Raw genomic sequence first — 23,187 nt, forward strand, 5'->3', positions numbered from 1 at the left:
TGCTTTACCCATCATATTGTTTATTCTCTATAGATATTGTCCTATCAAAGCGGCAGTAGGTAGTTTTACCAATATTTGCTTTTGGCGGCGCCAAAACAATGACACGGCTCCGACTCAAAATATCATGATTTTTTTTAACATTTTTTTCAAAACTTAAACAATGAATGTAAACAACTTGTCTGGCAACCCTTGACCATGTGAACATCATGGCAAGTCAAGTCAGTTTTTTTTAAATTGGTCCTGACAAAACGACATGGTGTTGATGTTGAAAATGTTGAAAAGTTTTTTTCTTTTTGTGTGACACGTATTGGGCTACAGGTAAGTGTTTTAACTTTAATCTTCAACAAACTATAAGCTATAATTTGCTTAGAAATGCGGGTTGATAATTCATTTTCTTTTGGGTCGTCTTCTCCCAGAATGTCCCTTCAGCAAGTGGCCTTCCTCTTCCCCTCCCATCTGCAACATCCATCGTGTCTCTCCTCCCAAGCTCTCCACCTGAGCTCCACGCCTCAGTAGCAGGGAAACATCATGGCAAGTCTCCGTCCTGTCAAGCTTCTCCTTCGCGCCACAGCGATGAGAAAAGGACCATATAAAACTCACACATTTGCATTATAGTGCATTTATTTTTCAAGATTAAAACTCTAGTTGTCCTTGTCAAGAATACAAAATAACCAGTCTACAACTCAAAGGTGCCACACATGGTTCCCAACAGCCTGTCATTCACACCGCACAATAAAACAAACAAAAGCTTTGGACTGTTTTCAGCATCCGTTGAAGAGCACACATCACTACTATCACGACCTTGTTGCGACCTCTCCATCAAGTTTGACTTCAGCTTGGATTGTTCCCCTTATTGTCGTCGTAGAGGGGAAACTTGAGGGTAGAAAGGTCTGAAAATAACCAGAAATGTGACCCTGAATAATTCAAATATCCCTAAAACTAACAGTTCTTACATCATCATGTACAATCCCTTGGCTCCTGGATATGTATGAATAAATATGACCATGCGCTTCGCCCTGCAGTTGGAAAGGCACCTGCTGTTTACTAGTGATGCGCAGATGAAGCTTCATGAAACAGTGTCATAATTTTCACAGCCCACTAGATGGTGCTCTCTGCCCTAAACTCTTTGGATTTGAACAAGCATTTCAATGAAACATGTCATTTTTAAGCCAACAGCGCCACCTACTGAGCTCTAGAAATAAGGACGCTGTTTCACGAAGCGTCACTGGCCTTTATGTCTCTAACTAGGTGGTTCCTTTTCATAAACACAAACTTGAATGAAGTGTTGGAATTAAAACCCTTCTGTCCGTGTCTGATGAAGAATCAAGTACATTTCCGTGACTGACACGCATGTAAACACTCGGACATCCTTCATATCCCCCTCCCCCCAACTCATGCATCCCATGTGTTATATGCTGCCATGTAGAGTATGACTTTAGCTTTTAAGATTCCAAACACAGTTGTCCTCTCATGTCTAGCATGAGCTGCGCGGGTCTCACTCTGCTGTCCAGTGGTTCACCCCCGAACCTTCGACCCAATACATGAAGTTCTAAACATCCTCCCCCGTGTTGTCTCTGGTGCTGCCGTCTGTGGAGCCTTGGGCACAGACTGCTGGGTAAGACATCTGAGTGACCGTCCCAAACTCTGGCGGCGGCGCTCAAACTTCTCGTTCCGCCACTGCTTACTGGGTCTTGGGCTTGGCGCCGCCGGGGGTGGTGTCTGGAGGGGGGCCGCCTCCGTGGGCCAGTCGTCGTAGGCTGGAGGACGGAAATTAGGCCTGTTAAAGCAGCCTCTTCATCTGACATGATCAACCATAACATTATGACCACTTATAACAGCTCTTGTGTGGCTGTTCCTGTGGCACTTTTTAGACTTGTTTTTCTTATTTCTTGTTCCTCAAATAAAACAATATCGTTTCATTCTCATATTCCTATAAATTCCACTGACTCTTTTTCTTCTCAATATGTTTTCAAATGGTAACTATAAATACCCCATACCCTTACGATCACATATTTCAATGTAAATTTATCATTTCATTTCACATATGATTTGAATTCCAGTGATACCGTTTTGGTTGTTGTATTTAAGTGAAGCATTTTTCATTTCATATATGTGTGTGCGCGTGAGCTTCTATAACCCTCTTTGTGAGGACAAAGTCTTGACAAAACACTGTCCTTGTGGGGCCCTTTGGCCGGTCCCCACAGGTCAAAGCGTCAATTTGAGGATGAGGGCATGGTCCTTAGAATTGGGTTTGGTTCAGAGTCCTGGTTAAGGTTAGCCATGTGTTTTGGAGGGTTAGGTTTAAAGTGAAAGGCTGGGGAAAGGGTTATGGCCATGAGAAACCTCACACTGCCCCCACAAGGACAGCAAAACAAACATGTGTGTGGAGGTACATGTATTAATATTGTGGTGTGGACCAATCCTTGACAAGACACTGATCTTATCTATCTATAACATCTTGCTTTGTGAGGACATTTTGGCCGGTCCATATCCAGTTTTGAGGGTGAAAACATCGAAATAACTGAGTCATTATAACTGAGTTTGAGTTTGGTTCAGAGTCCTGGTTCAGGTTAGTGTTTTGGATGGTTGGGTTTAGAGTGAGAGGCTGGGGAAAGGGTTATGGCAATGACAAAACCTCCGAAAGTCCTAACAAGATCAGAAGAAACATGTTAAACTGAACAAAAAAGGGACCATGTTGTATTTGGCCGCTTGGCCAGCAGGTGGCAGCATACTCACGTATCTCTGACACTGTCGATCTTGTCCTGGATCTTCGCAATGAGACCATCGATCTGCTCCTGTGACACAAGTGTGCGCGAGTAAACCTCAGACAACAGCAAATCGCACGAAATGAAAATTGAAAATAAGTTAGAGGGACGCACCTGGCGTCGACTGTAGAAAAGTGGCAATGAAAAGACGGCAATCACAGCTGAAAGAGAAACGCGGGAAACGTGACGCGAGGGCGGGAAACAGTTGACGCTCAAGTCCACCATTATCAGCGGCGTCTTACCAACGATGACGAGAGTAAGGCCATTACACAGCGCTCCCAGGTACGTCATCAGGTACATCAGAAACAGGAACTGACAAAGACACACACACACACGATGCATTTCAGTCACTCGGAACAAAAATACAAGCGTTAACGTTTCCCTTTATATCTCGGCCTCGCACAGGATCCAGTGTTGCCCTGACACGGGACACTGTCTCTGGTGGAGGCCGCGTCTTCCCGGGACATCTCCACATAGGGGAGTCCAGCGTGTCGTGTCACATACCGTCCAGGTCAGGGTTGACTCTGTGAGGTCCTGGGGCTCAGCTCGCTCACAGCCTCTCCCCTTTTACTGTCACTCTATCAACTGCCTCTGGTTGCTGATGACAGCAAAATCGGGATGTTTCATTCAACACAGCCGATACTTCCATGTTTTGACAGCAATAAACGTGTGGCTAACTTCAAGTGGAAAGCAGTTGCAGTTGTAGTTGTTAGTCCTCCCCATTCACTGACTACAGATACAGAATTATTGTTGGGAAAAATTAATATATACAATTTTTTTTAAATCCTCAGAGGCGTGATAAAATATGGGCGGTGCGTTTAGCTGACTCTGCAGGAAAAGACCACATTCATCTGCTGAGGGGATCATATCACTAACATTTTGGAATTCCGCCCCCCCCCAACCATGGCTCGTATGACAGGGATGAGACATGCATGAAGTTATGAGACTCAACCTGAATCACTTTTTTTTAAACATACTCTGTTAAAAAACAACAAGAATATTCCATCAATAATGTAAAAAAACAAAAAAAAACATCACGAGTCATAGAGGGCAAATGAATCAGCTCCGGTTGTAAATGAGTCAGTAGTAAAGCTTTGGAGTCAGAATCCTGCCAAGTTAGTCGCTGTGCTCACCTTGAGGGAGTCGAAGAGGTTCGCCACCAGGAAGAGCTTCCTCAGCGTCTCCACGGCAGACAGAGTCATGACGATGATGTTCCTCATGTGGTTCTGGGCCTGTTCGCCGCTCAGACTGATGTCCATGTCCATGTAAGACCTGCAACCCAAAAGACAGATACTGACGCTGTATTTTGGGCTTGCAACCCGGCCATTAGCAGATCAATACATGATATACTGACATATTTCCCTCCTAAATTTTTGTCACATACTGTCACAAAAACATGTCTGAACGTCGGTTATTGACTTACTTATAAGTTAAAATAATACTAATATCAATGAGGCTACAGAGATCATGTTCTGGATCACATCTGCCTACAGACAACTGAAGTGTTGTTAGCATCTCTTCCTGCAGTGTGAGTCGAGCACATCAGCGCCGGACATATGAGAGTGAGGAGACCTACTTAAAGGGGTGCTCTCCATCGCCCCAGTTGAGGATGTAGAGGAACTGGTAGTAGATGCGCACGGATATGGTGAAGCACATGACGGCCAGGGAGATGTTGGAGAGCACGGTGATGATGCTGAGCTGGAAGAGGGAGAGCATGCCCACCACCAGGCCGGTCAGCACCATGCCGGTGCGCTCCATGTCCTTCCAGTAGATCAGGTCCATCACTGAGGGGTGGAGGAGAGGCCACCAGAGGTCATTACAGCACACAGGCAGCAGATGCATCACCACTGTGAGGAAGTCATTTTTGGATGTATTTAATGTTGATAAAGGCAGTCAAGAGGAGGAGGAGGGCACACACTCAATCTGGGAATATTTCTGGACAATGGGAGCTTCACACAGGAGCAAACTTAGAAAAACCTGCACTACAAGGTGTTTTGTCAAACTACTCGGAACCGGTTCCAAATTGTCAGTTCTTGTGGAATCGGCTGTGTAGTCCGACTCTGCTTGCTGCGCGTTCACGGAGCCGCGTCACCGATGTTGGCTGCAGCTGATCACAGTTATGGAGGAGTTTGAGCGGAGACGGTTGGTTCCTAAGGCTTTGTTTGGTTTGCCATAGGAATGATGGAAGAGTGTTCCGTGTTGGATCAGTGACAGTGGACAACCCTGAGCTAACAGCTACTTCGATGGTTAGCATGACGCTAAGTGTCACACACGTCAGATTTGCGCTGCTACCAAGCTTGTCTTTACAGTGATGTAGCGAAGTGACCCCAGTCCGTCTCCTCGGGAAGCAGGTGTGGCTGCCCTGCATCCACCATAATAACCAGAACATCATGAACCTGAATCATGTTTATACTGTTATTCAAATAAGACAGTTTAAGCAGGGTGAGCAGATATATTAAATGAGATGCAGACATGTGCATTGATGTTTTAAATGGTTAACACGCACCAATAAAGAGTTCAATTTAAAAGTCAACCGTTTCATGATTCAGGCGTCGCAGGTATAATTTCTGCTCCAGATCAGACAGCACTACACACACTTCCGGTTTCTCTGATGCTGAATCCATGGAGCATCTTCAACTGTAAATGACAGTTCCTCAAGTTTCCTTGCCATTTGTGCTACACAATAAACTGATCAAGAAGTTTAAAAACACCCTCTTTGACCCCGATTTGACTGACCATTGTTATGAAACAGCTTCAGTGAGTAGAATCATGAATGAAATTGTTAGTGATGGGCAGATGAGGCTTCAGGAAACAGTGACTTTATTTAAATGGCGCTCTCTGCTCTACACTCTTTGGATGTGAACAACCACTTCAATGAACCATCTCATTTTTAAGCCAACCGCGCCACCTACTGAGCCCTAAAAATAAGGACACTGTTTCATGAAGCCTCACTGGACCATCACTGGAAATTGTTCACGACACGCAAATCTATTCATACTATTTCTCTTTCTTTTCTTTTTCCCTGAGTGAGAATCGATAAGATAATGGCTAAGGAACTGACACAGTTTCGATTCAAATCCCTAACTTTGTGGTTCTTCAGCTCACTTCCATGTTCAGCTGCTGAGGGTTCCATTGGAGAGATGGGCAACAAGTGGCGGAGGGATTTTAGCCTCCAGTTTGGGGACACGTCAGGCAGCGGCCCAGCCTATATTTAGCCCTCAGATGAGCGAGGCCAGCAAGCGGCTGGAGAATATTGAACGCAGCACCTGCTGACAGGCGTCAGGCGGTGGCAGCACCTTTTCTACAGCCGACTGCTCTCGCGGTAACAGCTGCCGGGGAAACACGCGACGCTCAAGTCGAACTGAATACTTCAGGACCTGGCAGCCAGGGTTTGTTCATCTGAAGACATGAGGATTTGAAATGTAGGAGATGAGACCTTGGCAAGCAAAGGAGGGGGTTCAAAAACATACATCCTCTTGTCGACAGTAAACAGCATTATGTCGCTTATTTATTCTTGAATATTTTCCTTCCTTTATACCCTGCTGTTGAGTGGGAAAACAACAATTCTGGGTACACATCCATGAAGACGCAATCATTCTAGGACATTTAGAAATAAAAGTACTGTATTAGGAGCAAATAATATTTGAGGACATTATAGCAACAAGAACAAAACCAAAATAGGATTCTCAACTTCATGCATCATTTAAAGCTAAAATGTGAACTGAAACACTGAATATCCAATGGCACAAGTGAAGCATATTGAAAATTGACTGTTCAAGTAGGTGCAGTAGTGAGAGATGTCACCCAGCAGCCCAGGTCACGACCCCAGTTGACAGAGAAACAAGGAGCGAAAAGGAAGGTCCAAACCAACTGCCATTATTCCTTACATCCTAATCCTACTAAATAGCAAATTAAATGTTCAGTTGGCGGAGCTCTTCATCAAAGATATGAAGCTTTGAACCACAAATATCCACATCCAAGTATCAGACAAGTTCCAGCGTCTACCGCCGCACATGTATGAAGCTCACTTTCACCTCAGTAACTCCTCGCCTCAGGTGTCAAGAGCGCCGCAGAGGAAACCCCTCGATATGAGGTAAGAGCTTTGGCAACGTGAACACACGTACAACCGCATGCTGCTAACAAGATGCCAGAACAGCCACGGTTTTAAATGAAGGCAGGGCACTCAGCTGAAGCTGAAATCAAAGACCGCCACCGGGTCCCATGAGATTCAGCAAGTCAGGGCTCAGTCCACAACTTCATTCAGAAGTCCTCTGGAGACTGAGAAGATGGCTGAGCTGACAGTTCCCTCCCAGAGTTCCTCACCTTTGCTGTCCATTTTGGCGGCCGTTTCGCAGTCTCCTCTTCTCACACCCTCTGTCCCCCTCACTCTCTGGTCCACTGTTCTCCCCTTGCCTGGCTGAGCTGTTTTTGGCCACCGCCTGCTCGCTCAGCACTCCGAAAGGAGCCCAAAATAATCGGGTCTGTGGACCCGCCCACCCCCACTTTGGCCAGCCTGTGAGGTGTCTGCATCCAGAAACTAGCCACGTCGATGATAGCACCCTTAAAACTATTTTTTAAAAGTTAAAAACAACAACATTTGCAGCTGAGAACATTCGAGCCTTTCTCCTCAGTCAGTGAAGCAGTTACATAAGCGAGGACATTGACTTTGAAACCAGAGAACCAAGATTCACTTCCTGTTATGTCATAAACTTTTCTGGAGCTTGGTGGACAATCAAAGCAAACCTTTATACCACAGACACTTTAGTCTCCCTGCTCTATTTATGATATTGTTCACACTTATAGCTGAGAGAACGAAACATAAGGAACCATGCAGAACATGTGTGTCAAACTCAAAGGCTTGGAGTCATTTTATGTGGCCCATGAGAGCTTGAAATGGTTAATAATAATTATAATAGTTATCACTATAATTATAAAATAAAGATCAGATTGCCTTTATTATTACAATTCATAATAGATTGAAAGAGCAAATGAACTAAAAGAATAGTTATTGGTTATAACCCAACTAAGATTTGAAACAAAACAGAGGTTTTCAATTGTAAGTGAAAATTAGTGATGGGTCGGTGAGGCTTCACGAAACAGTGTCCTTATTTTTAGTGCTCAGTAGGTGGCGCTGTTGGCTCCAAAAGGAGATGATGTTTAACTGAAATGGTTGTTCAAATCTAAAGAGTTCAGGGCAGAGAGCGTCATCTAGTGGGCTCTGAAAATAAAGACAGTTTCATGAAGCTTCATCTGCCCCTCAGTAGGAAAAATATTCACGAAAATATGACACACAAAATATCACAAAATATTAGTACGAGTTTAGAAAAAGGAGGGAAGCTAAGGTGGCCTACATCTCACCACACAGCACAAACGTATTAAAGTGATTAAAGTGTAGTGCATAATTAACAACACTATTCAAACAACATACACATACACTATCCAAACTGTAATAATAATAACTGACACTGTGATCATAAAACAACAATAGATAGCACAATTCCATTTAGTGACAAATACAAACCTGGCGATCTGATCAATACAATTTTTTAAAGTACATGACACTTTTTGTTATGTTCTCTTTGAACAGTGTTGTTGCTTTACCGTTGTCTTTAATATTTGTATGTTATACATGTATATGTATGTGTATTTGTTAACAACGCAAATTTCTACTCAAAATAATAAAAAATTGGTATTAATTAGGTTTATAAAGCTGGATTCAAACCCACCCGCACCATCCACTCTGCACCTGTCCTGGAGTCAGTAGAGTGAGTAGTGCGCTCACCTGGCAACGAATCCATTTAATTCAAACCCCCCGAGACGAGACAAACACCCACAAATCTGAGTAATAAAATCAGCAGAAATGTGAGTCTCCAACAGACTCATTTAAACCCTGTCATCGGCCTCACTACGTCGCCCTCCTCCCCTTCCCTCAGGATTTACTGCCCCTCATCTGGTGCCCACTAAAATAAGACTGCGCTCTTTTTCTAAGTGACGTCCACTTAAAGTGACATCAGACGGCCGCCTGTCCCTCACCACGACAACAAGGGCTACAAACATGACTGGCTTCCCTTTGTGGCAGTGATACAGGCTGAGATCAGAGCCAGGGTCCGGAATAAGTCAGTGGATGCTTGGAATGCGTTCCTGTCATCTGCCAGTCATTGCTAAAACCTCTGGAGAGGGTGTTGCTAGGAGACACAAAGGAGGAGGCGGGACTTCCTATCCTGGAGGTCTCGCTCAGTGCGCATGCTTTAGATGCTTCCAAGTGCAACCTGATATATTTAAATAATTGATCACACATCGCCCCGAAGAGTCAGCACGGTGCGTACCTGCGATGTGGGGACCTCCTGCAGGGTCTTCTGAGAGGTTGAGGGCAGAAAACCAGTGTTCACTGACCAGCTGTTCCTGAGAGTTGAGGTCAATGTGGGCTGCTGATGATGATGATGCAAGGAGCTTGACAGTAACGCTTGGTTCTGGTTCTGAGGCCGTGGACCCTGTCAGGAAATACAACAGGGTGTCACTGTGGCTGTCGATGACAATGGTGGTACATGAACCCCTGGAAGTCTCTCACACTTTAAAAGCTCATTGGTGTGTTCTAAAGAAGAGAACTGTATTTGTGAAGGTCAGTCAGAAAAAGTCAGTTAAAAATAAAGCTACACTGACGTCATGAAGGTGAGCGTGAGATTACAGCAGCGCGTGTTAGATGAAGAATACTGAAGATGCAGTTAGATTCATTTCATAAATGAGCGCATGAATTCAAGAATGAAGTAGTGGATGGCAAAGTACATAAGAAGAATGACAAAAGTGAGTTTTCTGCGATGTTCCGTACGCAAAAAGTCGTGTACTTACTTGCATAATTCTTCATAGAACACAATGCCAACATAATATCCAGGCCATCCCTACTGTAGCGCTCTACCAACCCTATGAAACTGGAAGAAGATGAGGATTCCCGAACTTTTTCTTACCCAGGATGGGGACCTGTTGATGGGGGGATGGAGATGGCGGTGGAGTGTGTGTCAAACTGATTTCTTCCTCAGGAGTCTGCCAGTTCTGAGGGGTGGACTGGACTGTTTGAGGGTCATGATGCCCGCAGAGTTCTGTCCTGTCACTGGTGTCCTCCTGCTGCCTCTCCTCCTCCCTCCTGTTGGACACCTCCTCCTCTTCCTCTCGCAATAAGAAGCCCTGGGGGTCCCAGTCCACGTCTGGGGAGTCCAGCAGCGTTTCAAGTGTATCTGCATGTACGAGAGGAGAGCGACTCCGAAGAGAGCCGGTCCTTCTTCGCTCGCGCAGGGTCCGAGACGCGCCGACAGCCTCCGGCTCTGCGATGGCGATGTAAGAGAAGGTCAACTCAAAGGAGTTCTGGCGCGGCGTTCCCCAGATGGAGGGTGAAGACGCCAGTCCGTCCTCTTCGGCGCCACCTTCATCCCCCTCCTCTTCGTCGGACCACTCGCGAGCTGTTTGCAGCTCGTACATCTCTGACTCCTCATTTCCACCTGAGCGGAGACAAAAGTAGGTCAGTGAGGGGAACAGACGACCAAGTATTCCTTTGAAAAAGACTGAGCTGACTGAGTGAATGAACTAGGTATGGAATCGCAGACATCACTCTTATGGTAGGTTTAAGTCTTTCATTGAACTGAGCTGTGCGTTTAACTTAAAGCACATTGCTCAAGTTTCTGGAGCATCAACATTCGACATAAGCCACATGTTCATATCTGGATCTCTTTGACATTCACATTACAGCCTTAAATGTTTAAGTTGAAGGACTTAAATTTGAAAGTGTCTTCCATCCAACTGTGTTAAGAACCTGTGTCATACCGTCTGTGCACGGAGGCGTGGAGTCAGGAGTGGACGCCACCGAGCCATATTCCTCTGAAAGAAACACAAAGTTAGTTCAAAACTGTGTGTGTGAGATCAATGCATTTTTATACGTTCTTGTATCTTAACATCCAACCATCCGTCTGACTCAGGGTTGTCATCACCCAACCTGATTTACTGTGTAGTTTCTGTCTTATTGTTGAAACGTGACTTTGGCTTGATATGCAAGTGTCATTTTTGGACTTAAATATGGTCGCCAATTCAAAATTCAGATTTGTTTGGCTAGTTGGAGCTCATACTTAACTGACTCTTGCAGCGGAATATGTCCTGACTTCTTCTCATTCATTTAAATTGCTTATATTGTCAACAGCATTCAAGTTGTGTGCCGATTTACAGACCTTTTACTCACTGGACAACTACAGTATTTTGGTCAGCTGCTGGTGCCAAAAACACAGAGTCAGTCAGGGTTTCCAGTTCCACCATCGCTTCACAGAATTTTGTAGTAGACTTGTATTGAATACGTAAACCAGAGCGCTCATTTATAGAAGTAACAGCGACCTTGTCATCTACAAATGGATGTGGTGTGATCCCAGTAACATGACACTGGAGCATTGTGGGTCGCAGATGAAGAGCCCTTTAGCCTAAAGGCCTTGTCGACCATACAAAACTAACTGTCCTCGACAATGTTGGCGCGCTCATAAAAGCGGTTAAATACTTGTACTTTTCAAAGGCACAGCAACAGCAGCACAAAAGCATGTCTGCCTCTACACCAACCACTCATCCATGTGGTTATTGAAGGCAACAGAAGAGAGAGGGATGGAGAGGAGAGGGGAGGGGAGGGGAGCATGTTTTGCTTTTAGCACTTAGCAAGCAATGGTGCTGCACCATCCACACAGCAGGTGAAGCACACAAGCAGCCACACGCAGACGCAGAAGCACGTCGGACTCACGGCAGTGGGAGAATCCTAGAACCTGGCCCATGCTCCATCAAGACATCGCTGGGCCTATCCTGTCTGGACGAGCCCTCCCTCCTCCTCCAGTGGACACGCCAGCTTCCCTCTCCTCTGCCTCCAGCCTCGGTCTCCGGCGCGTCGATGGAGCAGCTTCCTGCCTTCTGCTCTGTCACTCGGCAGCCCCTCCCTGACTCACGCCGGCATCATCCTCCCCTCAGCTACGTCGTCATGACTGCAGCGAGAAAACCGCTCCCTGTGTGTCACTGCTTCTCCCTGTGTGTGCGGCACACCAGAGACCAGAATGCTAAGAAAGACAACTCTGAAGTTTTGTGAGCAGAAGCAGAAGATTCTGTCTTTGCATCTCATGTAAAACATAGTACTCAAGAACAGGAGTATTTTGACTAGTGAGTCATTCCAGAGCTGAACATTAGAGGCCAGTGTTGAGCTGCAAGTGATGAGTTTCATTCATGAAAACTTGTTTACATGACAAGCAGGTGAATTACTTTGGAGGATCCTGCGTCATCCTATACAGGCAGACTTGAATGCAAGAGGTTCACATAGTTACCCGGATTATTGGTCCTTGTTTCTAAGTATAAAATAACAAAATATCACATTTTGAAAATCTAGAGGAACAAAGAAGTGCACTTGACTGGACAGGTCACAGCAACAGAGATGTAGCCTGACCTCTCTTCAGTCAAAAGAAAAAGGAGTCCATTCTTGCCATACAAGCCTTATTTTTCAGTGGCGTTGACAGTGGCCTGTACGCTCCTGCTAACAGGATCTAACATCCCACAACACACTGCCAGAGACTAGTTGTGATAAAAGGTTTAGCACTGCTAATGACTGGGTGAGAGCAAGGTATCGCACATTTAGACGTCCAACCAGTAGCCAGTCGGGTCAACAGCCTGAAATACTCAGCTAATCCGTTTGAAATACACCAGCAATTGGGCTGGATTTGGAATTTATACCTGGGGGATAAATATAAACACTGAGATGTTCCCGAGAGTTTAACAGACTGGTTACACACACACGTGGTGGGGAAGAGCTTCGGTTCTGTCCAGTCATATTTAATGTACTTGCACATAAACAAACCAAAACCTTGTGAAATGACATGAAACCATGTGATCACAAAGATATTTATTTGTCATTGAAAAGTCTAAGCAGCAGCAGAACCAGGTGCAAGTCATATTCATCAAATGTACAACTACCACTTTAAGAAAAAAGGAAAAAAATACACTTGATGCAAACTGCTGAGAAAATTGGAAAAACTGAATACAATTCTGAATAAAATAAATATAATAAAACCATGTCTAAATATAAAATAAAAACAATGTATTTTATTTCAACTCTAAAGAAGATATAATAAAGTGTAAATGGAAGTATTGCCATAAAATGTTCCAAGACTGCTTCAACAGAGAGATTTGCATCTGTCAAGTCAATTCAGTGACTCACTACTGCCACCATACGTGGCTAACGTATTAAAACTGAGCGTCTCGCGGCCCAGAGGTCTAAAACAAAAAACTTTAAGCAACCCACTAGGAGGCGCTCGCGGCCCAACCACGGGCCCCGGCCCAATGGTTAAGAATCAGATATCAATCTAAATGCAGCCTAATGCCTGAAGGTTTTATATCCAACGGTGTATTAAAAACTACACTTTGAAATGAGTCAGACTCATGGATCAAAGGCGAATTGCAAAAGGCCAGGAAAACGATTTCATAACACTCATCTTCTACCACTTATTCCCTTGTGAGGCTGGTCGGGGGAGGGGCCAATCCCGGGTACTCAGGATGGCCTACTGCTTACAGACAATTTAGAGGCTTTGCAAACTGCGGTTCCGATTTGCCCCCTGCAGTGCAGCAGAGCACCTTCAAGGAAGTCGTCCTCTGTGGTCACTAGCCACGACATTACACATCTACGATAACAGCTTGATCAGTTCCGAACACGAGGAGTCAGTCTGATCCTCCACCACACAGTCTTCATTACCAACACTATTCTATGTTGAAGAGGGTGATCTTCCTTATTTTACATATCATATTATACTATAGTAACCTCTGTATGTATGTTTTTGGACGGTGGGAGGAAAGCAGAGTGCCAGGAGTAAACTCATACAAGCACACACAGTGAGGATCCCCCAAGCTGGATGCGAACCTTCAACCTTCGCACTAAACACTACCCCACTGAATTGTGGAAACCTTCCTGGTAAAGAAAGGCTCCACTGGCACTGCAAGTCTCTAAGGACCTGCAAGTTATCACGGGTGTTTGAAAGGCCAGGACAGACAATGTGTCCGTGTCCAGTGCTGCTTTTGTGCCGCTAACACAGTATCAGGTCACAAGTCTCACTTGGCTGCATCGGTGTTGCCTTCCTGACCGAGCCACTGTCCTGGAGCTGGTCATAATCCAGGAAGGTGTGCAGACGCAGGTCAGCTGGGATGTTGGTGATTATCCATTGGTGAAACACAGACAGAGGGAGGAGGGCAGCCTGGGCAGGGCTGAGGGATCAATCAACAGAAATAGAGAACCAATGGCAGTTCAAGGATAATGAAGGGCTGGTGGGAGGTAAGAGACGAGGAATAGACTGTGAGCCACTCGCCGTTTTGGCCAGTGAAAGTGGAGGATTGTTACTGGACTTGTGACTATGGCGTCAAGAAATAAATGGTAGACTTTTGCCTTTTTAAAGGGGTCTTATATCCATCATTGAGTTAAGGGTTTACTGCTTGGAGTGTCACAGTAAGGGGTTGCACTGGACCTCCTGCGGAAAACAAAGGGCCGGAGGAGGGGGACCAGGAGGCGTCGGGCAGCCAGGTCCAGCAGGAAGCTCGAACACAGGATTCGTGGAGTCATGAGGACAGCCAGGAGAGCCAGCAATGTGGAGGTCCCCTCCTTTCTCCGCCACTTGGTCAAGGAAACCGAGAAAATGGTCACCTTCTTCTTCAAAGGGGGCTCCCGGGAAAAGGACCCCGAAGAAGAGGAATACCTGGATGAAGATGACACGATGCCGAGCCCGTATCTAGAGCGGCCCATTCTGGAGAAGCACGTGTCGGAGGGAGGCTCTCAGTCTGGGATGAACTACGCCGTGGCCAGCATGCAGGGGTGGAGGGCTCAGATGGAGGACGCCCACACATGCCTGCCTCACCTGAAGGGCGAGCTGACCGAGTGGGCGTACTACGCCGTGTTTGACGGACATGCAGGTACTACGGTGGCGCAGTACTGCTCCAGGAACTTGCTGGATCACATCCTGGCGACAGGTACTTGGCTTGCCTCCCTTTTCTGGGTTGCTTTGACTTTATCCATGCCATTGGCAGAGTTGCCACATTTAAGTAATCCCACTACTGATTACTCCCGCAGAAAGTTACTTTACAGATTACTTCAATTTAAAAGTAACTAAGTTAGATAAGTTACTTTACAGGTTACAACAAGCAGTTAACAACACATTGCCTAAACAATATATTTATGTCAAAGTTTCAGTTGGGGGTCCAGCGTTTACCTTTCCATGTTTGGAGCCATTGTTTTCAGCACAATCTCTTTTATACGACTGTACAGTCAATGTTGTTATGCTACTGAAGCGAAACTCAACAACTATGATAAACCAAACAAAGTAACATATTGCCATCTGTATAATAGCAATATGGGAAATGTTCCATTATTGTCATGTCTCAGTGTGTCACGTCTTCTGTCGACTTTCCAGAGAAAGACCACCAAGATCAGTACCGTTTCTTTCTGCACCAAAGAAAAAAACATCTTGAAAAGGGGGTTAAAAAACTGGTCCATAGTTTTGAGTCCACACTTTCGTCACATTTGCGAGGCTCCTTTTTTTTTTGCTCTCTTCAACCAATGGTTGGTGGCCCTGCTGGGTTAATACTGTCATCTGTAGCAGACACCAATTCAAAGTAATGGGTGTGTTTCCAGATAGAAACGTGCATCTCTCTCCTCACGCCTGTGTTATTTACTGCTGTGTCACCGGCACGTGATTGACGTGTCCCGCGCACGGCGTCCTGCCCAAAGACACAGTTAAAAAGCAAACATTAATATTTCGCTTCCCGACTATGGCAACAATAGTAACGCGGGAAATGGTTTAGACAGAAAAGTAGCCTCAGCAAGCTGATGTTGCGTTTCCCACAGGTGCAGTTAGCTGCAGAGAAGATCCAGAGCAGGTGAAGGAGGGGATCCGCGAGGGCTTCCTGGACATCGACAGGCACATGCACAAACTGGCACGCCAGGACAACTGGGACCGGAGCGGCTCCACGGCTGCGGCGGTCATGATCTCTCCGCGCCACGTCTACTTCATAAACTGCGGCGACTCTCGCACCGTGCTCTGCCACGACAGCCAGGTGGTCTTCTACACCGAAGACCACAAGCCGTTTAACCCGCGGGAGAAAGAGCGGATCCAGAACGCCGGCGGCTCCGTCACCCTGCAGAGAGTGAACGGATCGCTGGCCGTCTCCAGGGCACTGGGGGACTTCGACTTCAAGGAAGTGGACTGGAGGCCGCAGACGGAGCAGCTGGTGTCGCCTGAGCCGGAAGTGTATGAGATAGAGAGGACGCCTGAGGATGAGTTCCTGATTCTGGCGTGTGATGGTGTTTGGGATGCCATGGGCAACGAGGAACTGTGCGCTTTTGTGCGCAACCGTCTGCAAGTGTGCGATGACCTGAGAGAGATTTGCACTCAGGTCATTGACCTTTGTCTGTACAAGGTGAGGAGTCACTGCCACAACCTCAGGTCTGATCTAGAGAATTCTGCCAGGCAAAAACAGTCACTGAGATTGTCAGATACACAAGCAAAACAAGTGACACCACAATTCAGTACAATACAATCCTCCCATCTACAGTCACCAATGTCTCTCCACAACATTATCCACTCACGTTGACTCCATCCATCAGGTAGATTTATGAATGAAGGGCTTTAGATTCCAGAGGGCGTGGCATCTGCGCGGCGGAATTACACTTACATAACTACTTTGGAACATCTAACCGCTTGTTAGTGGCAGTGCTAAGCCACTTCTAAGTTTAGATGTTCTCAGGCAACATGAGAGAGGAGGGAGCAGAGCTACACATGAGCAGGATTAAGATCAAACTGAGTGTGTCAACCTGAGCGGCGTATATACACATCAGCTCAGAGGGTTTATCTCCACCAAGGTGTTTTATTTTCAGCCACTGGAAAGCTACCTGCAGGAATGTGCTCACATCACAGTCACAATGGAGTCATAAACATGAGTCTAGGTTCTGATTTAAAATTTAAAAAGCACTTATAGTGTGGAATTACTGTAAATATATTACACTTAATATGGTGACAATGTATGTTTGCCTCTCTTGTGTTATACAGTTGTTACAGTGCGGCGCTAAAACTAGGTGTATCTCCCACAGGGCAGCTTGGATAACATGAGCATCATCATCGTGTGCTTCCCAGGAGCCCCCCAGGTGTCACAGGAGGCGCTGCAGCAGGAGGCAGAACTAGAGCGACTCATTGACCTGAAGGTGGAAGGTGAGCGTCATTCAGCAGCAGGAGGGAGAACAAAAAAATCACTGCATGTCTGAAATTCACAGAGATTATCAACATGATGAAGTCCAAAGACGAGGAACCGGATCTCCTGTATGTGATCAAATTTCTGGCTGCAGAGGAAATGCCAGGGCTGCCACCAGGGGGCGGAATCACCAGCAAGTGAGGATCTCGAATGAGGTTAAAGGTTGAGCCAGGATCATTTTTTTTGTTTGGTTTCCCTCTCTCCAGACGTGACTGCATCATCTCAGCGTATCAGAAGCACGTCATGGCCCACAAGAACCAGGAGCCGATGGTAAGCCCCAGCTCTCTGATCAGATCGGACTATAATAACAATATATCATAATAAAAATATTCATCCGGATGTCTCACACTTTTGTGTTCCAGGACATCGGTGGATCAGAGGAAGACTCCAGCTGAAACAGCAGCGCGACACAATATTCATATTTCCAGTGAAACTCACCCATCAAGGCAGATAGTTCCAGGAGCTATTTATCATGGTTTCTACTCATTTTTGTTGGTAAATATCGATGCGTCCTGTGACCCATTAAACTACTTTTGGCAGCGTGGCAACCTTCAGTCTGTGGTTCTGAGCCAGAATAAAAACTGGTTGAAGGTAGGTAGGATATTGTCATTGTCAAGCCAAACCTATCCGTGTTATTGAGTCCCACCGAGCCACCTGGAGCCAAAGGGGGCGCTCACACTCACGCACACCTCAGTGTTTTTAGACTGTGGGAAAACAAAATCCAGATGCTTCAAGGTGGACTTCAACCGACAAAGTTGCTGCTCTCAAATCCAACAATCAAACGAAGGGGTTTCGGGGAGAAAACAAAGGAAATGTTTTGTTTCTTGACATCAGCTGACAATACATGAACGGGATTGGTCAGTTCTACTTTGTACATGCTCCGCCCTCTAACTAACTTCACTATTAGTTTATCAAAAGGAACACAAAAGGAAAAACGCTTCATATAATATCGGATGGACTTGTACGTGCGCAGATGAGTCTCGTGACAAAACACGCTCACGTCAAGGGGCAGAGGTGACATGGGTGACAGTAACTTGCTACAGCTACGACATGAACGTGAGCTACAGGAAAACAGAGGAGACAAAAGGATGAGGCTCAGGGAGGCCTCAAAGGTTCAGACCACCTTCTAGGAATTACCACACATCTGTCACCACTGATGAAACCAGTGGCACCTTGAGTAGTCATGCTGCTTATTGCGGCCGTATGTTTTCAGTGAAGCTCACATTGAAATGCATTTAGCTTCTGAATGCCACATTCTCAGGGATGGGACAAATATTTTATTATTCTAATCTATTATAGGCTTTTAAAAACCCCTCCTACACTCGAATAAACCACTCCCACTGTTCCTCAACATGTCTGGGACTTAAAGGTCTCTATGATAGTAAACGTTACAAGACTGTTTATACTGGACTGTGAAACAAATTCAGTGATAAAATTCAAAATGAAGAAGCATATATCCGTGAAGAAGCAGGCCTATTCAAACTGTGCTGGCCAGGGATCACTGTGGAATAAACCTATGAAATGGGGTGATTCCGCCACCTACTGGTGATACGGTGTCATAGCCAGAACACGTCTACGTTGCAGTTTCATAAAACAGATCCTGCATTTTCATTTTCAGCTATAATCTTCGACTTTGAACGACCATTTGGATGAAACCTCACATCATTTTTGATCTAGTAGAAAATGACACTGCTCCATGAAATCTCATCACTGTTGAGGCACAAACTCTACACATTGACAGAACACTTTCACTTTATTTTGTATTTTTTGGACTTGTGTTTACCGTTTGTTTTGGGTTTTTTTGTTTTTTTGGGGTTTTTTTGCCACAGCTTGACACATCCACAGTTGCATTTGCAACTCATGACTCCACATTTCATCACTTCTGCTTCCTTGTATTACCAGATGGAAAATCCCATAGAAACTGTAGCTATGAGCTGAAACAGGAAGGGCTACACAACAACAGTGAGCTAACTATAATAACCAAGGTTATTATTAGTTAACTTAAACTAATGAAAGACGAAAACTAGAATTAAAAATCACTTTTCATTAAACTGACAAAAATGAAAAATAGGTTGTTTTTTTTAATGACAAACTGAATTGTTTACAAAAACAAAACAAACAAATTATAGTGAAATTGTCCTTTGTTTACTTCATAAAGAAGCATTTTGAGATGAATCTATTTAGGCGCAGCATGTGAAGTCCTTGACTTCACTTGTGTTGAAGACTTGACACTGCTGACTAGTGCGATGATGGTCGTGTTTCCAAACTTGATTTTTTTTTTTTTGTCTTTTGTCAAGTTTTTATTACCGACTATTTTAATGGCATATTTCAATTGTGAATCTTGCTCCAATACCCCATATTGAAGGGACAAAAACAAAGAACTAAAACTAATAAAAACTTGCTACATAAAATAAAAGGCGAGAAAAAAGGTCAAACGGACAATACGTTTATCAAAATGGTGGTCACTCCGGCCATTTGATTGGCCTGGTGAGGAAAACTGGAAAATGTTGAAACTGAAATTGTGCACAGAAACGAAAAGCTACTACTTAACACAATGAAAGTAACTTCAAATCAGTATCCTCCGGACAGGAGTCCTGCACATTGTTCAATGTCCTGGGCATTTATGTCTCTTCTTGGGAAAAAGGAAAAACAATCAAATGGTTGAGCACGTTGTTGTAAATACAGCTATTAAATTTAAGATAAGTAACAAAATATTTGACTGAAAATACAACACAACAAAATAATATCATAGATTCAATGACAAAGCAGCTGCAACTCAGGACCCAGTCTGTGAACTTAAAGGCTCCCAACACCAGGTGGCTGCAGCTGGTTGGTGGAGGTCCTCAGGAGGACGGTGGAAAGGTTCTCCTGGGCCGTAACACAGAGAAAAATAAACCCTCTTGAAGATAACTTTAAATGTAAAGGGAGTTCTTACAGGTTATTGCAGACCTCTACAAACACACTGCACTCATCATTATTGTTGTTTATCTGTGATCACACTCGATCAAGTCAGATGAGTTCAAGCTGAGGGGCTCCATCTTCCGTCTCAGTCATGTGTCTTGGAGAATGTGTTGTGATGGTGTGGGAAGCGTCCTCACCTCCGTATGAATTGACTCAGCAGAGCTTCCATTGGTCCGGACGGCTTTCTCACCTCCTCAGGCCTGTGCAGACGCAGTCCCTCGTCTATTTAGTTGGAGCTGCAAACACCGCGGAGAGGAAGAGTGGAGCACAATAAGCCAACAGCTGGGTAAGTACGCGAGCTGGGGCTTCAGTGGGCTTATTCACAACAAGTCTTCTCATGGGTGGGTGAACGTATCTGTCATGGTTCGTTCTGAAATGCAGTTTAGATAGTTGAATTATTTGGTTGTGTAAAGTTACTTCAACATACTCAAAGGTTTGGGCAGAAATGGAAAAAGCCATTACAAATAATTGTCAGAAACAGAAGTAAAAAAGCAAAATGATTTACTCTAACAATGTTATTGTGATGCTTAACTCTTGTGTCCATTAAAAGTAGATACACAGATGCTGCCAACAACAGCAATGTAAAGCAGGTGGTCGTAATGTTACGGCTCATATAGACGCGCACCTGCAGAAAATCATGACGTCACTGAAACACCTGTGCGGAGCAGGCACCGGGAGCGGCGGCCGTACAAGTGTAGCCGGGTTATAGCGCGTGAGTCTCGCCTGCAGTCGCTCGCCATGCCGCTGAACGCCGGAGACTCCGGGTACGGCGCCGTCAGCGTCCCCGCCACGTCCGCCAGCGCTGACGTCACAGAAGCCGCCCCGCTGCTCGTGCCCCAACCGGGACCGGAGGAGGAAGCGTGGCGGCCCATGACCAAGGAGGAGCTGGAGCGGAAGGCAGGGGGACCCCGCTGGGCTCAGGTGCGCTTCTACCTGGTGCTGCTCTTCTGGGTCACGTGGCTGGTGATGTTCATCGCCTCCATCGTCATCGTGATCCTGAGCCCCAGGCCGGTCGTCACCCCGCTCAAGTGGTGGCAGAAGTCGCTGTTCTACCAGCTGCAGCCGGAGATGTACATGGATGCGCAGAGCGGACGCTCGGAGGGCATCAACGGTGAGCGCTGCGTTTCCAAACCGTCACCTTGGAAATGAGGGAAAAAAAATAAAAAAATAAAAAAAAAATTATATATATATATATATATATATATATATATATATATATATGGCCAAGACGACTGATTACATGTTTCTCCAGCTCGATAATATTATACAATATTTATTTATTTATATTAAAATAACAAAATAATTAAATATCAATGTCACAGTGCCAAAGTTTGATCTGATGCCTTTGCTTTGACATCAGCATCCTGTAGGCATTGCCGTAATACCTGAATTATAGGAGCACTGTAGCATATTTGGAAAAACAACTCAACATCTGTGGTAGTTTATGATTCATGACTTAAACCTCTCGGCGTTTCATTACCAAGCGAGCGTGGCACTTGGTTTGCATCCAAGAACTCGGACCTGGAGCCGATTCAAACGTCGTTCCAGAATAAGAATAAAAGAGTTGGGGAAGATTTTGTGACAATAATTTGAACTTTGTTGTAGCTCTGTGTGTGCAGCTCCCTCACCTCAAGTCGCTGGGTATCGGCGCCCTGATCCTGGAGGGTCTTTTCCACCAAAACAAATCCTCCACCAATCTGACCGGGGAAGGCATGGAGACGTGGCCGCAGATCCGACATTTGCTCGGAGAGAGCAATAAAGCAGGTGACGAAAAGCTGGACTTGAACTGTCATGACTCGGTGGTGAGCTTCACACTCATCTGTCAGGTCTCAGAGTTGTGCTGGACTTTTGCCATGTGGAGTTTTTAGAGAGTGTTGAAGACGCAAGCGAGCGATCCGACAGGGTCCAGGTGGGTGAGACGGACCTTGTATAGTGTTGTGCTGTTGAGAACATGATGATGCTTCCACAGAACACACTGCGCTTCTGGCTGCGGCAGGGCGTGGCAGGCTTCGCTATCTGTGACACGGATGCAACATTTTCTGAAAAGGTGAAGAGTGTTGTTTATCGTTTGCTGTCCAAGGCTTTAACACCATTCCTGTTCCAGACTCTGTTGATGTGGAGAGATGTTTTACGAGAGTTTAATCACGAGGAGGAGAGGTAGTGATGTGCGCGTGAAGCCGCCGCTCATGCGCCAGTTTGTGCTACATATTTCACTTTTATGTTCAGGATCATTGTTCTGAAACAGACGACCGACGTTCTGCCTTCTTTCAACGTGTCGGGCCAGAACAATGTGACTCTGGTGGACATAGTCATGAGGTCCCTGCTTCCCTCTTCACCGAAGCTTCTGTCCGGAAATGAAGTGGCTGCTGCCATCGGGAGCCACCTGCAGAAAGCAGAGGACGGTTGGCCCAGCTGGACGGTACGTTGTCTAAAGATTTGTCCAGCAAAGCCAAATACTGGTCGCTGGTTCCTTCACAGGTCGGAGGTCACACGTCTAATGACTTAAACAAATTATTGTTGGTGTTGACGATGACTCTGCCGGGGTCTCCGGCTGTCCAGTATGATGAAGAGACGGAGCGAAGACAGGTGAAAAAGATGTTTGAAGAGAAAAGCTGTTCAAGATAAGAATCTTTTGTTTGTATTTCCTTCAGAATTACTCGATAAATGTTGGATCGTCACCTAAAGAATCAAACGGAACTATGTCAAACACAGTAAGTTTCAATCATGGAACGCTTGGTTCGGTATAAAGAATCAGTTTTTCCCCCTCCCCAGGACCAAAACAAGGATTTATCCTCCGTCCTCTTCACGTCGCTCAGTCACACGAGAGCCCGGGAAGAGGCTCTGCAGTACGGCACCTTTACCTTTCTCCCCTTCAGCTCCGGCAACTCTTCCCTCTCCTCTCCTCCAATCCTGGCTTTCCTACGCTCCTGGGGTTGTGTCCACTTCCTGGTTCTGCTCAATGTCGGGCCCCACTCGAGCCCCTTGGACCCAGTGTTGGCCTCCAGTCTGCCAGAAGGGGGAGTGTTCATGGCCAGCACAGGAATGGACAGACGTGGCTCCACGTCTCTGAACACACTGAAACTGAGGCCCCATGAAGCCGTGGTTATTAAACTGTTTGAGAGTGCAAGGTAAAGAAACAAAAGTGTTTTAATATATCTAAATGGACAAGAAAAAAAAT

General features: G+C 45.5%; 3 protein-coding genes across 4 annotated transcripts; 2 read left to right on the plus strand and 1 right to left on the minus strand.

The window, feature by feature from the left end:
* Positions 1-603: 603 nt before the first annotated feature.
* rtn2a (reticulon 2a) lies at positions 604-11,747 on the minus strand. Of its 2 annotated transcripts, XM_053873650.1 has the most exons (10): positions 11,527-11,747; positions 10,578-10,631; positions 9,728-10,255; positions 9,092-9,256; positions 4,342-4,549; positions 3,899-4,037; positions 3,008-3,077; positions 2,880-2,926; positions 2,737-2,795; positions 604-1,757 (listed from the first exon to the last, which is right to left on the minus strand). In XM_053873650.1, exons 1-10 carry the CDS (start codon positions 11,555-11,557, stop codon positions 1,682-1,684), a joined length of 1,377 nt encoding a protein of 458 aa, XP_053729625.1. In that variant the 5' UTR covers positions 11,558-11,747; the 3' UTR covers positions 604-1,681. The 2 variants fall into 2 exon arrangements, with proteins under 2 accessions (XP_053729625.1, XP_053729626.1); XM_053873651.1 differs by lacking the exons at positions 9,092-9,256; positions 9,728-10,255; positions 10,578-10,631; positions 11,527-11,747 and adding an exon at positions 7,089-7,439.
* A 2,309-nt stretch (positions 11,748-14,056) lies between these two features.
* ppm1na (protein phosphatase, Mg2+/Mn2+ dependent, 1Na (putative)) lies at positions 14,057-17,592 on the plus strand. The gene is made up of 6 exons (XM_053872830.1): positions 14,057-14,774; positions 15,649-16,220; positions 16,891-17,008; positions 17,071-17,185; positions 17,255-17,318; positions 17,411-17,592. The coding sequence occupies exons 1-6, from the start codon at positions 14,369-14,371 to the stop codon at positions 17,441-17,443; spliced, it is 1,308 nt and encodes a 435-aa protein (XP_053728805.1). The 5' UTR covers positions 14,057-14,368; the 3' UTR covers positions 17,444-17,592.
* Positions 17,593-20,713: 3,121 nt separating this feature from the next.
* si:dkey-202g17.3 (4F2 cell-surface antigen heavy chain) lies at positions 20,714-23,141 on the plus strand. Its single transcript, XM_053872231.1, has 9 exons — positions 20,714-21,120; positions 21,615-21,773; positions 21,836-21,918; positions 21,979-22,056; positions 22,114-22,166; positions 22,236-22,428; positions 22,488-22,595; positions 22,661-22,720; positions 22,782-23,141. The coding sequence occupies exons 1-9, from the start codon at positions 20,748-20,750 to the stop codon at positions 23,139-23,141; spliced, it is 1,467 nt and encodes a 488-aa protein (XP_053728206.1). The 5' UTR covers positions 20,714-20,747.
* Positions 23,142-23,187: the final 46 nt, after the last annotated feature.

The sequence above is a fragment of the Synchiropus splendidus genome, chromosome 8 (assembly GCF_027744825.2).
Source record: "Synchiropus splendidus isolate RoL2022-P1 chromosome 8, RoL_Sspl_1.0, whole genome shotgun sequence".
NCBI lineage: Eukaryota > Metazoa > Chordata > Actinopteri > Syngnathiformes > Callionymidae > Synchiropus > Synchiropus splendidus.

Coding starts and splice junctions, on each gene's coding strand:
- rtn2a (XM_053873650.1), bottom strand. CDS start 11,557: ATGGGCCAGGTTCTAGGATTCTCCCACTGCC. Junction 9,257..9,727: donor TCAACAGGTCCCCATCCTGG/GTAAGAAAAAGT, acceptor ATTTCCTGACAG/GGTCCACGGCCTCAGAACCA. Junction 2,927..3,007: donor CCTTACTCTCGTCATCGTTG/GTAAGACGCCGC, acceptor TTTCTCTTTCAG/CTGTGATTGCCGTCTTTTCA.
- ppm1na (XM_053872830.1), top strand. CDS start 14,369: ATGAGGACAGCCAGGAGAGCCAGCAATGTGGAGGTCCCCTCCTTTCTC. Junction 17,009..17,070: donor CATTGACCTGAAGGTGGAAG/GTGAGCGTCATT, acceptor TGAAATTCACAG/AGATTATCAACATGATGAAG. Junction 17,186..17,254: donor GGGGGCGGAATCACCAGCAA/GTGAGGATCTCG, acceptor CCCTCTCTCCAG/ACGTGACTGCATCATCTCAG.
- si:dkey-202g17.3 (XM_053872231.1), top strand. CDS start 20,748: ATGCCGCTGAACGCCGGAGACTCCGGGTACGGCGCCGTCAGCGTCCCC. Junction 21,774..21,835: donor CGGAGAGAGCAATAAAGCAG/GTGACGAAAAGC, acceptor CTCATCTGTCAG/GTCTCAGAGTTGTGCTGGAC. Junction 21,919..21,978: donor AGCGATCCGACAGGGTCCAG/GTGGGTGAGACG, acceptor ATGCTTCCACAG/AACACACTGCGCTTCTGGCT.